Source organism: Nicotiana tabacum, chromosome 16, assembly GCF_000715075.1.
Source record: "Nicotiana tabacum cultivar K326 chromosome 16, ASM71507v2, whole genome shotgun sequence".
Lineage (NCBI taxonomy): Eukaryota > Viridiplantae > Streptophyta > Magnoliopsida > Solanales > Solanaceae > Nicotiana > Nicotiana tabacum.
In genome coordinates, this window is record NC_134095.1 from 143,250,400 (window position 1) to 143,267,254 (window position 16,855).

Below are 16,855 nucleotides of genomic sequence, written 5' to 3' on the forward strand. Positions count from 1 at the left end.
AAATGATTAATTTGCATATTTAAAAAAGCAAGTGAACACCAGCTGTAAATGGCAAGGATTAATAATTGTGTTTAATATGTACACGGTATATATAAGACTAGATTTAGAGTACGCGTTTTGTGCATGTACCCCATATCAATAAGCATAAATTTTTAAAAATTTATATAAATATTATTAAACTATGTATATTTGACGTGCAATTGTTAAGTGTCATTTAAAAATCATTTCTAAAGTTTGATGTGAGTTAAAAAGGTATAAAAGTTATGGATATTGGGATAATTTATGTCTAATTGTAATATTTATTAGAATGCATATTTATATTTTGGCAATAAATTTTATAGAAGGATAGTTTGATTAAAAGATAATGGACATATTATTGTATACTTAAAGAATCAAAAATCATTTTTACGAAAAATCTTTCTCTACTTTTTTTTTTAAGTACGATAGTTAAAATGCATATATAACTGATTGATTTTAATTCCATGAACGGTTATAAATCTATAACTAAGAACAAGAAAATTAAAGGAGTCCGCCCAATATTATCGACTTTAGTTATAATTTTTTACTTAGTTTTTCTCTATTTTATTACTAAGATAATAATTATATAGAATTAATTGGTTAGAATTCTATGACAAAAAATAATTCAATCTGCAATAAACAATATCAACATTCTTACTCCGTTCCTATGGATTTGCTATTGCCAGATTTATCTATTTGTGTAAATAATAAATCTAAATATTAGGATTTTCTACATAATATTTCCAACAAAAACATTGAGTAAGCAAAATTTTAGTTGATGTTAGAATTTCAGTTATTAGAGAAAATTAAATGATTTACAATATTATTTTTTATTTTAATAGTGTCAAGTTATTTGAACTGTCAACGAATATGACTGTAAAAAAGGGGGAAAAAGCATTCAAGTAGCATACATGAAGGTAAACTTTGCATAAGTTTTAAATCCAAGATGTTGTATCCAATTTCATCTTCACTAAGAAATTGTTTGTCCATATGTTGTCTTTGATAATTTGACGTACTTTTGTCAGTTTATTTTATTTTTAAAACATTTAACTATTGGCCGATTACATTTATTAGTATCGAATTTACTAGTTTGTTCAAATAATAAGATAGTTTATATAAGGTAAATTTTTAATTGACTTTAAAGTCATTAATATTAGGACGTACTATATAATAGTTCAAATAAAAAAAAAAGATTTAGTAAGTAAATTTTTAGTTAATTTCAATCTCCTAAATATTAGAAAATTAATTTAATTATGATTTTGTCCAATATGAAATTTATTTTTAAAGGGTAAAAAAGGCGAATAACATTTTGCTAAGGACTTCGTGCTTTTACTATAGTATATATATATATATATAGATAGATAGATAGATATAGATATAGATAGATATTGATTATCATTTGCCTCCTACGTCATTTAAATATCATACAGAGTGAAAGCAACAACGGATAAAAAATATATCAATAACGTTAGATTTCAAGCGTTTACTTGACCTTTATATTTCTTATTCTCAAACTTTTTCGACTAGAGATGCTTTGAATTTTGTATTCTCTTCATATCTTCTCTCTAGCAATCAAGAAGACACATGAGTTCAACACCAGCCATCAGGTACATCCTTTACTTTTGAATGAGATCCTTTTTATTTGACTTATTTTTTGTGTTTAAAAGGAGAAATTTCACATTTTAGCATCATCGGCGCCTTATGATTGAAAGTACAAGAGGGGTGAATTGTAGCCTTTTTAAATTTCTAGTCGACTACTCTTCAGACTTCGTCGACTTATGCAGAGATAGCCTGCACAGAACTGTTAGTCCTTTCGATTTAAACAAGTGTTAATCACAATAAACAGTAAAGGAACAGAATATAGTATAAGAGCGATAAAGTAAATGACACCAGGAATTTTATACTTGGGTTGCAAGAAGGTTGTCTTTTAGAGCTCTTCGTAAATTGAATTGAGTACAACCTTTGTGATTTTCAGCGATCACCACCAACGCTGACAGGGTTGGTTTTCACTCGCCAACAACGACCCTTTGGTTTTCACTCGCTCACCAAAGAAACGAACAATGACACAACCTCTAGGACACACTGCCTCTCCAATATTTTTCTGTCTCTCTTCTCTCTTTTGGGTACACAGTAAATCTACTAAAGTGAATTACAATGCTTGTTAAGAGTAGAATAAAGAACTTGTAGTTGGATAGAAAATTGTATAAAAGCCTGCGTACTTTCTTCCTTCATCGAGCTTGTATATTTATAGCCCTTTCAACTTGTTATGGCTATTGCATGACCCAAGGGGATTTGACCGTTGCTCATTTATTTGTTTCCATAATTTGTAGCTCCAGCACTTGTATGATTAAGGATAATATGTTGACGTGGCACTCCTTTGAAGATGGATATCGGCAACTTTGCAATATTGATTTCCTTTCTTTGTTTGACTTCATGTACTTGGACAGATTCTAATTGTCTCCACTTTCCTTTCTTGAATATATAAATTCTTCATTAAGTACCAGCATGAGAATCCTTGTGTAGAGGATTCTTTTCCTTTTATGGTAGTAGAATATTTTCTCTTTATTTGCAAGCAATATCTTGGTTGATCTTCTTTACAGAACTTTGCATTTCATAACTCCATCTCCACGTGCATCTTCTTCAATCTTCTATAGTCTTGATGTATTTCCATAAGAGCAATAGTCATTCTTTATATGGAACTCAACCTTATTTCCATACATTATTTTCTTTCCATATCAAGGGGAAATGTAGTAAGAATATTTTTCCATAAATAATAGTAGCATCTTTGAACTCCTATTGAAAATACTCCTTTGATAATCTTCCATAATAAAATATATTCTTCTCCTATTATATTGAAAATATTCCTTTCTTGATCTTGGAAAATAATCTCTTTCCATAGTATAGATTGTACTATATCCATAATATATTTTCTTTCGATAGAAAATATATTCTTCCTTCCATAATATAGATTGTACTACATACATAATATATTTTCTTTCCATAGAAAATATATTCTTCCTTGGTCTTGTAGTATCTTTTCCATGTAGTACTTTTCTTCCACAGAAAAATAGAATCTCTCCATGATTCTAGCAAGCCTCCTTCAATGAAATTGAGAAAATCTTTCCTTCAGTAGAGATTTCTACTAGAAGTGCAGTAAGCCATTTCACATTTGAAATTCAATTCAAATGTTTGAATCTTGAAAGTAATCATGGAATATTTTCCTTTCTAGATTTTCTAAATCATTGCCCTTGATATCTAGAAGATTCTTCTTTCCATATAATAAGAATCATCCCAATATATCTTTAATAGCATCCGTAGTAAATGCTTTCTTCTTCAACTTTATAGTAAATTAAGATTACCATGATTTCCACCAAGTACCTGTACACAAATAAGATTACCACAAGCGAATGTTATTTGATTATTAATTATGTTGGTTTGTTATCATCAAAATTAATTCGTGAAACTTGAAGCTAACAATAATTAAGGGTGTTCAAAATCGAACTGAAATCAAAAACCAAACCGAAACCGAAGCTTAATGGCTTATTGATATCGAGTTAACGGTTTAACGGATGGGGAACGAATTGAAATTTTTTTGGTGGCTGATTATTCAATTTTCTTAACGGATAATCCGTTAACCCTGGATCTTGTGTTAAAATACACAACAACGATAATGTATATTAGTGCTAACTTTTGAAGTAATCACTGTGAGGCTAATACAACTTGTCTTTCATGTATTGCATTTTCTAGGATTAAATTAGAATCCATCTGTGTTTCTAAGACTCTAACGGTGATATATAGGCGTTAACACTGGGCATATGTTAGGCGTTAATAGTAAGCGTTAATGTAGCCTACTTTGGGATGTAATGCACGCAATATAGATTAATGCACGCCGTATAGATTGAATTAGGCCAATAAATCGCCCGATAACCGTCCGATAAGAGCTAAACCGATATCAATCCGCCCTATATCTTATCGGGTGGATAGCAGATTAATACATTTAAAAGCCGATAACCGATAAGTCAAACCGTTAAGAGTAAATAACCGCCCAATCCGCCCGACAAGCAGCCCTACTTATGACATATGCTTATTCTTTTATTCGTTCTTCATAATTATTTCAAATCTTACCATATATATCAATAATCTGTTAAGCTGATCTTATAATGTGGAGTAGTTTCTTTTTCGTAATTTGGTCGAAACTCTTATTAATGTAACTCTTCTTTGCAACAAGTTTTAGTGTTAAAGAGAAAAGGAGAATTACTTAAGATGTTAGAGGTTTCTATTTTTAACAAAATTAAATTTTTAAAACTTCTAAGAGCTTCATCTAGTTTAATATAGGGATTTTTTCGTAGATATATATAAAAGTTCCTTTAAAATAGGGTAGTACTTAAGGAAAAATCTTATTCATTGTTGTTGTTTATTCAAGCCCAACAAATACATGACATGTGTCTTCATATACAAACATGGCCGGCGGAAAGTTTTCACCATAGGATCCATATACTTGAAACCTTCACGAAAAAAAATTTGTACTACTGATTTTCCCTCCTACCATATTTTATATCTGATTTAAAGATATTTCTAGGCTTCTAGCACCGTAGTACGTAGCGATATACAAGTAGCATATTAGATTGAAGTCCAGTTCTTAGCAATTCTACTAGTGTTATATTGACAATATAATGTAACATATTGGTAGTCTATAAATAATGCCAGACTTATTTCATTCCGCTGCATGTAGACTCAACATTAAAACCGAATAGTCAGATTGAATAAGTTTAGCTAGAGTAGTCTTTCTTTCCCTTTACCAATTGATCTTGTTTTTCTTTACTCATCCTCACGATTTAACATTGCTTTCTTTGTTCAATTAGGTAATATCAAGACAAAAGTATCTCTGCCCTCATCACCTCCAGACTTAGAAGTCTACCTAGCGGAAAAAAGATCGAAAGAAAAAGGAGATGGGTGAAATTATTCTTACTGCAATCATCAATAAATCTACTGAAATAGCTGGAAATCTACTCGTTCAAGAAGGGTCGCGCTTATATTGGTTGAAAGAGGACATCTATTGGCTCCGGAGAGAAATGAGACACATTCGATCTTACATAGATGACGCCACGACCAAGGTAGTTGAAGGCGATTCAAGGGTGAAAAACTTTATAAAAGATATTCAAGAACTAGCAGGTGATGTGGAGGACCTCTTGGACGAGTTCCTTCCAAAAATTCATGAATCTCACAAGAGTAAAGGCGCGATTGGTTTCCTTAAGCAAACGGCTTGCATCCCTTTTCATGCTTCCTTTGCGCATAAATTTGCTATGGAGATCGAGAAGATAAAAAGAAGGGTTGTAGAGTTTGATCGTGTGAGGACAACTTACAACATCATGGATACAAGTACCAATAATAATCTGTATGACAACATTCCAATGGACCGGAGAAGATTATTCCTTCATGCTAATGAAACAGAGGTCATTGGTTTGGATGATGACTTCAATATTCTACAAGCCAAACTACTTGATCAAGGGTTGCAGTATGGAGTAATTTCGATCGTTGGCATGCCTGGTTTGGGCAAAACAACTCTTGCCAAGAAACTTTATAGGCATGTTCGTAATCAATTCGTGCTGGTCTATGTTTCACAGCAGCCAAGAGTGGGAGAAATCTTACTTGACATAGCCAAACAAATTGGACTGAGGGAAGAGGAAAGGAAAGATAATTTGGAGAATAGCCTACGATCGTTCTTGAAAAGAAAAAGGTATGTTATACTACTGGATGACATTTGGAACATTGAAATTTGGGATGATCTGAAACTTTTTCTCTCTGTGTGTGAATCAAAAAATGACAGTAAGATAATTATCACATCTCGAAATAATTATGTAGGCAGATACATAGGAGGAGAAAGCTCGCTCCACGTGTTACAACCCTTATATTTCGAGAAAAGCTTTGAACTCTTTACCAAAAATATTTTTACTTTTGATGATAACAATTGGGTGAATGCTCCACTGACATTGAAAAATATTGGTAAAGAAATAGTTAAGAGATGTGCTGGTATACCACTAGCCATCGTGTTGACTGCAGGCATGTTAAGGACGAAGGAGAGGATTGAACATACATGGAACAAGGTACTTGAGAATATGAGTAATAAAATTCAAGATGGATGTGCTAAGATAATGACTTTGAGTTACAACAATTTGCCTAGTGCATTAAGGCCATGTTTCTTGTACTTTGGGCTTTTGCCTGAGGACTATGAAATTCTTGCATTTGATTTGACAAATATGTGGATTGCAGACAATGTAATAGTAGTAAGTAGTGGTAATAGGCAAGAGGCTGAAGATATGGCGGAGAATTTCCTAAACGATTTGGTTTCTAGAAACTTGATTCAAGTTGCCAGAAGGACATATGAGGGAAGAATTGCAAGTTGTCGTATACACGACTTGCTACATAATTTGTGTGTTATATTGGCCGAAGAAAATAATTTCTTCCACACCAAGAATAATACATGTAGTGATCCAGCCAGTGTAGCTAGATTGAGAAGGATGACATTCTACACTGATAATGCTGATGTATTCTTCTGTTCAAATGTCAAGCCTAAGAAGCTTCGTACGCTTTTCTGTTTTACAAATGACCCTTGCACATTATCCCTTATTGTTAGTCATGGCTTCAAATTATTGCATGTGTTGAGTGTAGTCATGCCTCCCGATTATATTGAGGAAGTCATTGTTCCAAACGAAATTGGGAACATGAGTTGCTTACGTTATCTCAAATTGGAGGGGCGTATCTATGGAAACTTGCCAAGTAATATTACAAAGCTCAAACATCTAGAGACCCTAGATGTTGAAAAGAGCTATGTCGGACCTCCTTCACGTATTTGGGAGTTGAAACAATTGAGGCATCTTTGTCATGGGAAATTTGATATATATGACGAATACTTTTGTATTGGTGCATTGTGTCGATATAACATGTCATCGCCCAATCTCCAAACTCTGTTATGTATAAATGACATTTATATTAAACCGAGATTGTGGCACGGCTTGACCAATTTAAGAAAACTGGGTTTAAAAGGAGTATCTGATTCTACCATCAAGATATTATCGAGCCCTATGTCAATACTGCCAAAGTTGGAGATTCTGAAGCTAGACTTTCAGGTGATACGAGTGAGCCAATCAACTTGTCTTCCTATCAAAATCTTGTTAAGTTGTATATATGTGGGCCCAAAATATTGCCTATAAACTCTGAAGCATTTCCTCCAAATCTCGTCAAAATTACTCTTCGCTACCTTTCTATAGATGGTCATCCACCACCAGCTCTTAAGAAACTACCAAAATTAAGGATCCTCAAAATAATGAGGATTTCTCTGGTGTTGTCGATAGCTTTCCGCAGCTTGAAATTTTGCATATTCAGGAACCACAAGATTTTTTGTCTGAAATAACCGTGGATGATATTAGTATGCCAAAACTGAACAAGGTAATACTAATAGTTGGTCACGAGATCAGGCTCTCAGAACGGCTTGCAAAACTAAGAATATGAATCCCATGAATGGTCTACAGGTTAGTTCCTTCTACATATTTTAGATTCAATTCTCCGTAATTATTGCTTACGGAAAAAATTCTCAGCAATCGATTTGGCAAATAAAAGTTCCTTTTCAATTATTTATGTCTTGACTTGCTGAATCAGCTTTTAATGACTGATAGATATGTTGCGGAAGCCAAATGTATATAGTGTGAATAAGTCACAACTACTATACCAAAAATTATGACAGCCACCAAATAATAAATAAGACAATAAAGCAACAATAAAGGGAACACCAGAATTTACGAGGTTCGGCTAATTTTGCCTACTCCTCGGACACAACCAATATTTTATTTCACTCCAAAAATACAAGTGAAATAATACTAAAGAGAGAAGATACAAATGCCTTAAACAGATGAGAAGGCAAATGAGAGGTGTGTTTCAATTCTAAACATTAGGCCTTCTTTTATAGGGGAAAAATCCCTTCCAAACTTAACTCCCAACCAATGTGGGACTTTGGCATTTTGCCAAACTTCAACAAATCTCCACCTTGGCAAAATTCCACATTTTCAATTCTCTCTCAATAACAAATTTTGGTTGTGTCTTCATCTTCAATCTTCAGTGTTCAACAATGTTGATCAAATCCAAACAATGTTGAAACTTGACCGCAGTCACCACCTTTGTCAGCATATCAGCAGGATTCTCTGTAGTATGAATTTTCTTCACCGTGACTCCACCTTCTTCTATGATTTCTCGTACGAAATGATACCGAACATCAATGTGCTTCGTCCTTGCATGATAAACTTGGTTCTTCGCTAATTGAATAGCACTTTGACTATCACAAAAAATTGTGATACCTTTTTGTTCAACACCAAGCTCCTTTAGCAATCCTTGAAGCCAAATTGCTTCTTTCACAGCATCTGTAATAGCCATGTACTCTGCCTCTGTTGTAGACAAAGCAACTGTTGACTGCAAAGTAGACTTCCAACTAACTGGTGCCTTTGCAAAAGTAAACACATAACCAGTAGTTGATCTTCGTTTGTCCATATCACCCGCAAAATCTGAGTCACAATATCCAACTACAGACTGATTGTCTTCCTGCTCAAAAACTAACCCGACATCTACAGTATTATGAATATACCGTAGAATCCACTTCACAGCTTGCCAATGCTCCTTCCCTGGATTGTGCATATATCTGCTAATAACTCCAACAGCTTGTGAAATGTCAGGCCTTGTGCAAACCATTGCATACATCAAGCTACCAACAACATTTGCGTATGGTACCTTTGACATATACTCTCGTTCAGCTTCATCCATTGGCGACATAGTAGTACTTAGCTTAAAATGGGAAGCAAGTGGAGTACTAACTGGCTTAGTCTTATCATCTATGCCAAAACGTTGAAGTACTCTCTTCAAATATTCCTTTTGAGATAAACAGAGTTTCTTTGAACGTCTATCTCTAATTATCTCCATGCCAAGAATTTTCTTTGCCTCACCCAAATCCTTCATCTCGAACTCCTTCTTCAGTTGAATCTTCAACTTATCAATTTCTTCCGAATTCTTGGAAGCTATCAACATATCATCAACATATAGGAGAAGATATACAAAGGAACCATCTTTAAGCTTGTGTAAATACACACAATGATCGTATTTGCTTCTCTTGTACCCTTGCCGCAACATAAACTCGTCAAATCGCTTGTACCATTGTCTAGAAGATTGTTTCAATCCGTACAACGATTTTTCAAGTTTGCACACCATATTTTCTTTTCCAGCAACTTTGAATCCTTCTGGCTGAGTCATGTAGATTTCCTCCTCCAAGTTTCCATGTAAAAACGCAGTTTTTACATCCATCTGAACTAGTTCCAAATCCAATTGTGCTACCAAAGCCAACATAATTCTAATGGAGGAATGTTTTACAACTGGAGAAAACACTTCATTGTAATCAATTCCCTCCTTTTGAGCATATCCTTTGGCCACCAATCTTGCTTTGTAGCGAACATCTACTTGGTTAGGAAATCCTTCCTTCTTTGCAAATACCCATTTGCACCCAATTGCTTTCTTTCCCTTCGGAAGATTGGCCAATCTCCATGTATGATTCTGATGAAGGGACTGTATTTCATCATTCATGGCAATCCTCCACTTATCTTCTTCTGAACTTTGGACAGCGTCTTTATAAGTAGTAGGAACATCATCAGCTACAATTGAGGTTGCACAAGCAACCGTCTCTATGAGACGAACAGGTTTCGTTATTGTTCTTTTTGGCCTGCTGGTTGCTATTGATTCAAGTTGTTGTTGAGATTCCTGAGTTGGAATCTCCTCTACTGGCTCTCCTTCCAGAGGGTAATCTTCATTTGTTTCCTCCTCTGCTTCTTGTGTAGGAAAAATAAATTTTCCCTCAAACTCCACCTGCTTAGAAGCACCTTCATTTTGTTTGGTATCTTCTGTTACCTTATTTACCATAGCAAATTCATCAAAGGTAACATCTCTGCTGAATATTACTTTCTTTGTCATAGGGCACCATAAGCGATATCCTTTGACTCCAGAAGTAATTCCCATAAAAATAGCCTTCTTTGCCCTTGGATCCAATTTTGACTCCGTCACATGATAATATGCAGTTGAGCCAAACACGTGCAAAGAGTTATAATCTACAGCAGGTTTTCCGTACCATTTTTCAAATGGTGTTTTGCCATCAATAGCAGCAGATGGTAGACGATTAATGAGGTGACATGCATATGTAATTGCCTCAGCCCAAAATTCTTTGCCCAAGCCAGCATTGGACAACATACACCGTACCTTCTCCAGCAAGGTCCGGTTCATACGTTCTGCCACTCCATTCTGTTGTGGTGTATGTCTAACAGTGAAGTGTCGGACGATGCCATCATTTTCGCAGACCTTATTGAAATGATCATTTTTGTATTCACCTCCATTGTCTGTGCGAATACACTTGATCCTCCTGCCTGTTTGATTCTCCACCATCGTCTTCCATTTGAGAAAAATTCCCAGCACTTCATCTTTGTTTTTCATTGTATACACCCACATTCTTCGAGAAAAATCATCAACAAAGGTTACAAAATAGTGCTTCCCACCCAATGAAGGTGTTTTGGAAGGACCCCAAACATCAGAGTGTACATAATCCAAAATGCCTTTAGTATTATGGATCGCTGTACCAAATTTAACCCTTGTCTGTTTCCCTTTGACACAATGCTCACAAAACTCCAAGTTGCAAGCCTTTACTCCTTTTAACAATCCTTGATCTGATAGAGTTTTCAAGGATTTTCCTCCAGCATGTCCCAAGCGCATGTGCCATAGCTTGGTTGCTTCTGCCTCTTTGTCGTCACTGGATGTTACTGTCGCTGTCCCAATAACTGTACTGCCACGATAGCGGTACATATTATTATTCTTCCGATTAGCCTTCATTACCACTAGTGCACCGGAGCATACTCTCATCACTCCATTTTCTGCAATGATTTTGAACCCTTTTGATTCTAGGGCTCCCACAGAGATGAGATTCTTCTTCAAATCCGGTACATATCGAACATCTATCAATGTTCTGATCATTCCATCATGGTTCCTTAATCGTATTGAACCAATGCCATATGAGGTAAGAGGGCTGTTATCCGCTGTGTGGATGACTCCATATTCTCCTTCTTGAAATTCCATGAACCAGTCCCTGTTGGGACACATATGATAGCTACAAGCCGAGTCCATCAACCATATGTCTGATGATGTTGATGACTCTGTTGTAACTAATGAGAAGTCTGAATCATCACAATCAGCTACATTTGAATCCATAATGGCCTTTCCATTGTTATGTTTGGCCTTATTCTTCAACTTCGGACAGTCTTTCTTCCAGTGCCCTTTTTCTCGACAAAAGGCACATTCATCTTTGCTGGGTCTGGATCTTGACTTGGATCTTCCCTTCTTTGTCCTCGTTTGATTTTGAGGACGACCCCTCACAAACAGTGCTTCTCCTTCTCCGCCCTTCTGTTTTTCTCGCTTTCTTTGTTCATAGCTGTACAAAGCTGAACAAACTTCTCTGAGAGAAATTTCGTCATTTCCATGGAGTAGAGTAGTTTCAAGGTGCTCGTACTCATCAGGAAGTGACGCCAACAACATTAAGGCCAAGTCACCATCATCATAAGTTGTATCCATATTTTGCAAATCTGTGACCAACTTATTGAAACTGGTGATATGTTCATTCATCGTGGTACCAGGAACATAGGTGAAGTGAAACAGTCTCTTCTTCATGTACAATTTATTTTGACTGTTTTTCTTCAAAAATTTATCCTCCAGTGCTTTCCATAATTTACTTGCAGAAGTTTCCTTTGTGTATGGATATTTCTGCTCTCTAGCAAGGTAGGATCGAATGGTACCGCAAGCAACACGGTTGATAATTCTCCAATCTTCTTCTCCAATAACATCTGGTTTCTTTTCTTCAATGGCCAGATCTAGCCCTTGTTGAAAAAGAACATCTAGAACCTCGCCTTGCCACATCCCAAAATGTCCGGACCCGTCAAAAATTTCTACCGCAAATTTCGCATTTGACACAATTCTTGTCATAAGCGAAGATGCCAATGATGACGTATTGTTGACACTTGATGTAGATTCTTCTTGTTTATTGTCCCCCATATTTGACACAAATATTATTTAATAGCTGACGACACAAATCAAGATTATTTCCTTTCTGATGTAGAAGATCAGACTAAGCTGCAACTACAGAGCATACTCAGACAGAACCTTGACTCAGTTACCAAGATAAATCTTTTCTGATGTGGAAGATCAGACTATGCTGCAACCACAGAGCATACTTAGATAGTACCTTGGCTCTGATACCAATTGTTGTGGAAGCCAAATGTATATAGTGTGAATAAGTCACAACTACTATACCAAAAATTATGACAGCCACCAAATAATAAATAAGACAATAAAGCAACAATAAAGGGAACACCAGAATTTACGAGGTTCGGCTAATTTTGCCTACTCCTCGGACACAACCAATATTTTATTTCACTCCAAAAATACAAGTGAAATAATACTAAAGAGAGAAGATACAAATGCCTTAAACAGATGAGAAGGCAAATGAGAGGTGTGTTTCAATTCTAAACATTAGGCCTTCTTTTATAGGGGAAAAATCCCTTCCAAACTTAACTCCCAACCAATGTGGGACTTTGGCATTTTGCCAAACTTCAACAAGATAAACGGAGTGTGTATTTTTGGACTGATAGATAAACGGAATGTGTAATTTTGGACTGATAGATGGACGAAGGGTATCTATAAACCATTTATCAAACACTAGGGGTAGTTTAGGCCCTTTTCCGTTTATTTTACCCAAAGCTCAGTAATGGGAAAAATATTTCAAAGGTTCTCTTAAATATGTTTCTTCCTATTCTACTCCGCCATTTAAGAAAAGACTCTGTCTGGCTAATATGAAAGATTCTTGTACCGATTTTAATATTGTCGTTAAGGTTATTAATTTTTCCATTGATACTCAGTTCATGAACTCATGTAATTTGTCTACAAAATATTGCAGGGATGCTTTAAAAAATGTGTACAAAATGTTTTGCTGGAGAACAGCTTCTCAGCTTTCTGATAATGAGGTCCACGCCTGTTTGTACTGCAACAAAATTTGAAAAGGTTTGCTTGCTTTTGTAAGTTAATGTAGTTATGGCTTGTGATTTGTAAAGAATACTGTCTATTTCTCTTACTTTGTTTTATCTACTTGTCTATATATTTACATTTGGGATTAGCGGTAGATTTAGATGTTCTTTTTTTTCTTTTCTTTTTCAAGAGTGATATTGAAATCAAGAGGGGAGAAATTTGCCTCTCTATTTAGCAAACAAAGTTGAGCCAAGACGACAATAGTGCGAGGCTTGTTCTCTTCTCAATTCTTTAAGTGCTAGAAGAAGTGCTTCTATATATAAGCACAAGAATTTTCCTCTTTCTATCCAATGAGGGACACAGTTACTTGTAAAAAGAACTAATTCAAATTTCATTTTCCTTCATTTTTTTCCCACTATTTTCTATTCACACCTTTTTTTGTTTTAATTTAAAAAACCAACCGTGAATTTTTATATTTTCGACTCTAGAAGTGGTAAGAAACTAAGAATTGATGATATGAGTGATCAGATATCACTACAATAAGTCTAGTGGGATGATTGCGATTCTCCAACGTTTAACTAGAGGTATCAAGTTCTAGCTCTGAAAATGAAGAATCTTTCGGCAAAGAGCATTTTATTCCCTTATTGTACCTACTGATCGAAACTTAAAATAAATATGTCGGATCGGTATTTTTGAATACTCAATGCTTAGATTGAAAAACAAAATTTGGTGAGATGCCATTGTCACATGAGCTATACAAGACTACATGCATTTTGAGCATACCAATATTCATCCTAGAAAGAAAAGACCAATTCACGAGCAAGGAAACAACATATTAATGGGTTTATGCTTAAGGGTTTGATTGTTGTCGAAGCAACTGGATTCTACCCGTTCAATTAGTTGGGAAAATTTTGTATATTATACCTGAAATGGTTCCATATATTGTTAGCTATAGCCTCTCGCCATATATTCTTTAATTACTTAATAATTTTAAGTAATTATATAAGTTTACTTGTATTTGGTTCAATTTCATGCATTTATAAGCTTTTATTTAGTGTTAACTGTTAACATTATTAAGGGTATTTTGGTCATTTTAAGACATAACTGCTTATTGCTAAATTCAGCTCCAACACTTTAAAAAGTATTTGTAAGCACTTGGTGCGTAAAAGCAGCTTAAATTCAGTTCATCCAAAATTATAGACTGCGCAAAAGCTACTGGGTACTTTAGCTTATACTCTAGATTCGTCGTTGTATCTAATGTGAATTTTTTGTAATTCTTCCTCCTTAGCATGTATAACAATATAGAAACTCTAGAAGGAAATTGAAAGAGTAACCTGATATATTAAGCTCCCAATTATATATGAAATTCGAAGATGGGTCGGACCACATTGAATTTAATTTATTGTAAGCAATCTTCTCTTGGATTTCTATATGAAACTCTAGAAAGGAAACAAAAGAAAAATTCAGAATGTTAAACTATTGTTTCTGAGTGCTGCTTATCATAGCAATGATATTTAGACTACTAGAAATCTGTCAAAATTCGTTCACACTGTACTGTAAAATTCATTTAGAGTCCAGAGTAAAAAAAATCCTTTTAATTTTGCCTCTAAAATTATTTCAGCATGTTATAAAATCGATTGGAAGAGAAAACCGACCGAAATCGGTCGTAAAATATCTAAATTGGTCGAAAAAGTCAAATAAATTTTTTAACAAAAGATACCAACCACTTTCAGTCGTAAAAAGTGGTCCCACAATAAATAAACACTGCTATTTGGCACATATAAAAATTACGAGTTTTCTAGCTGTTTGCCAAATTTGTTGCTTCAGGTCGCCAGACCTAACTCTTGCTATTTTTATACCTGCAGTGATTAGATATGTGACCGAATTTTCCATAATAAAAATAATAAGGAGCATTAGAATTTTCAAGGGGTTTCTCCCCTTTATTTCTAAACCTACCTGCAGTGGTTAGATAGGTGAATATTTTTTCCACAGTGAATACATGAGGATAGATTGAATTTTTTTTGTTCTAGATGCAGAAGTGTAATATGAGTACAACCGACCCCATGTGCTCAATAAATAACAAACCTTACCTTAAGGTTGAAAGTAGTGACGAGCTGAGACAAGGGCCAGAGTCCAACTCCAATAACCAACAACATTTCATAACAATATAGTAAAGATGGTGCAAGAAATAACTCAATAAATAAATGCTCAGCTCGTATAAAACCCCGAAAAATAAATGCTTCTTTTCAAGTATAAAGTAAAACTCAAATCCTTTGCCGAATCACCAAAATATGAGTAGGTTTGTAAAACTGTGATTTTTCCCAAAACTTTTCAACAATACTTAATATGTTTCATTTTTTCAGATAACATGAGGAAAGTACATCTATATGCCTACATATCACTATGCAGGTGAAATCATGAATGATGCAATGTCGTACAACATGAGAAAAACTGCATCTTTATGCATGTATGTCAAGTGTGCATGTCGAAGGCAATGTATCTGTCACGCCCCAACCTTGGGAGGCGTGGCTGGCACCAGGTACTGCAGTGGCCCGAGCGAACCACTTTGTAACTAATTCATTCTTTTTGTAACTATCATAGGCCAACATGGCCACAACTCGTAATGTATAATTGTAAGTACACAACATTATATTACTAAACCATTTTTCTTAAAATATGAATACATATGGGTCATCAAGGCCTCTGACATATTGTACAAATTGAACCTCTGTCTACAAAGCCTCTAAGATTGTTTGACATCAAATGAGACATGGTACCGGCCTACCCATAAGTCTGTAAAAAAACTCTGACACGATGACTCATAGACTCGGTTGCACTCCGAATAAGGTGGAGTCTTACCGATCCTTCGCTAAATGCAAACCTCGTCTACTGTGAGGGCTTGTCAATCTGATTATCTATACGTGCAGGCATGAATGTAGCATCCCCAACAAAAGGACGTCAGTACGAATAATGTATTGAGTATGTAAGGCAGAACTGAAACATAACAATAAGTCAACATCAATTAAAGACACATAAGAATCAACCTAAATCTCTGAAATGCCACCTTATCTGCATACTTATCATACTTATATATATAATGCTTCTCTTTGAGACTATTTCTATTATCCATATCGTATGATGCATGACTGGCCAATTGATCAATGGTAACTGTCCGACCGGCCGTCACACGGTAGTAAATGTATGACTGCCCAACCGGTGGTAAATAATGATACATAACTGCCCCACCGGCCGTAGCCCGATGGTAAATGCATGTCTGCCCAACCGGCTGTAGCACGATGGTAAATATGTAACTGCCCAACCGACCGTAGTTCGGTGGTAAATGCATGACTGTCCGACCGACCGTAACTCGATGGTCAATGCATATGCATGAAGATGCATGTATTACTGTATTATAAACACTAATATCTAGTCACATTCATTTTCTTCCAAAAATCAGTTAATTGAGGGAGCCACAAAGTTAAGCTATTAGAAATTTCAACTAGTCACACCGCTAGACAAACCAAATAGGAACTCAATATCCCATCTAGTGTTACTTTTAGCAGTCTGCAAAAATTTTATGACTTTAAGTTTAAATCATACCTTTTGGAATCAGAATGCAGTAAGAACACTACAAGAAAAAGGGTTTTTAGTGGCAGGTATCAGCGGCGACTCTACTAATTGCCACAAAAGTTAAGGATTTAGTGGCGACTCTAGCAAATAAAATTATTTGTGGCGACTATTAATCTGT

At 35.2% G+C, this 16,855-nt stretch overlaps 1 protein-coding gene across 1 annotated transcript; it reads left to right on the forward strand.

Moving 5' to 3' along the window:
* Positions 1 to 1,476: 1,476 nt before the first annotated feature.
* On the forward strand, positions 1,477 to 13,261 carry LOC107800539 (toMV resistance protein Tm-2(2)-like). The gene is given in 5 exon segments (XM_075233417.1): positions 1,477 to 1,625; positions 4,881 to 7,140; positions 7,143 to 7,337; positions 7,340 to 7,547; positions 13,040 to 13,261. Coding segments are annotated over 3 exon segments (2,556 nt in total). The 5' UTR covers positions 1,477 to 1,625; positions 4,881 to 4,967; the 3' UTR covers positions 7,528 to 7,547; positions 13,040 to 13,261.
* The last annotated feature ends 3,594 nt before the right edge of the window (positions 13,262 to 16,855 follow it).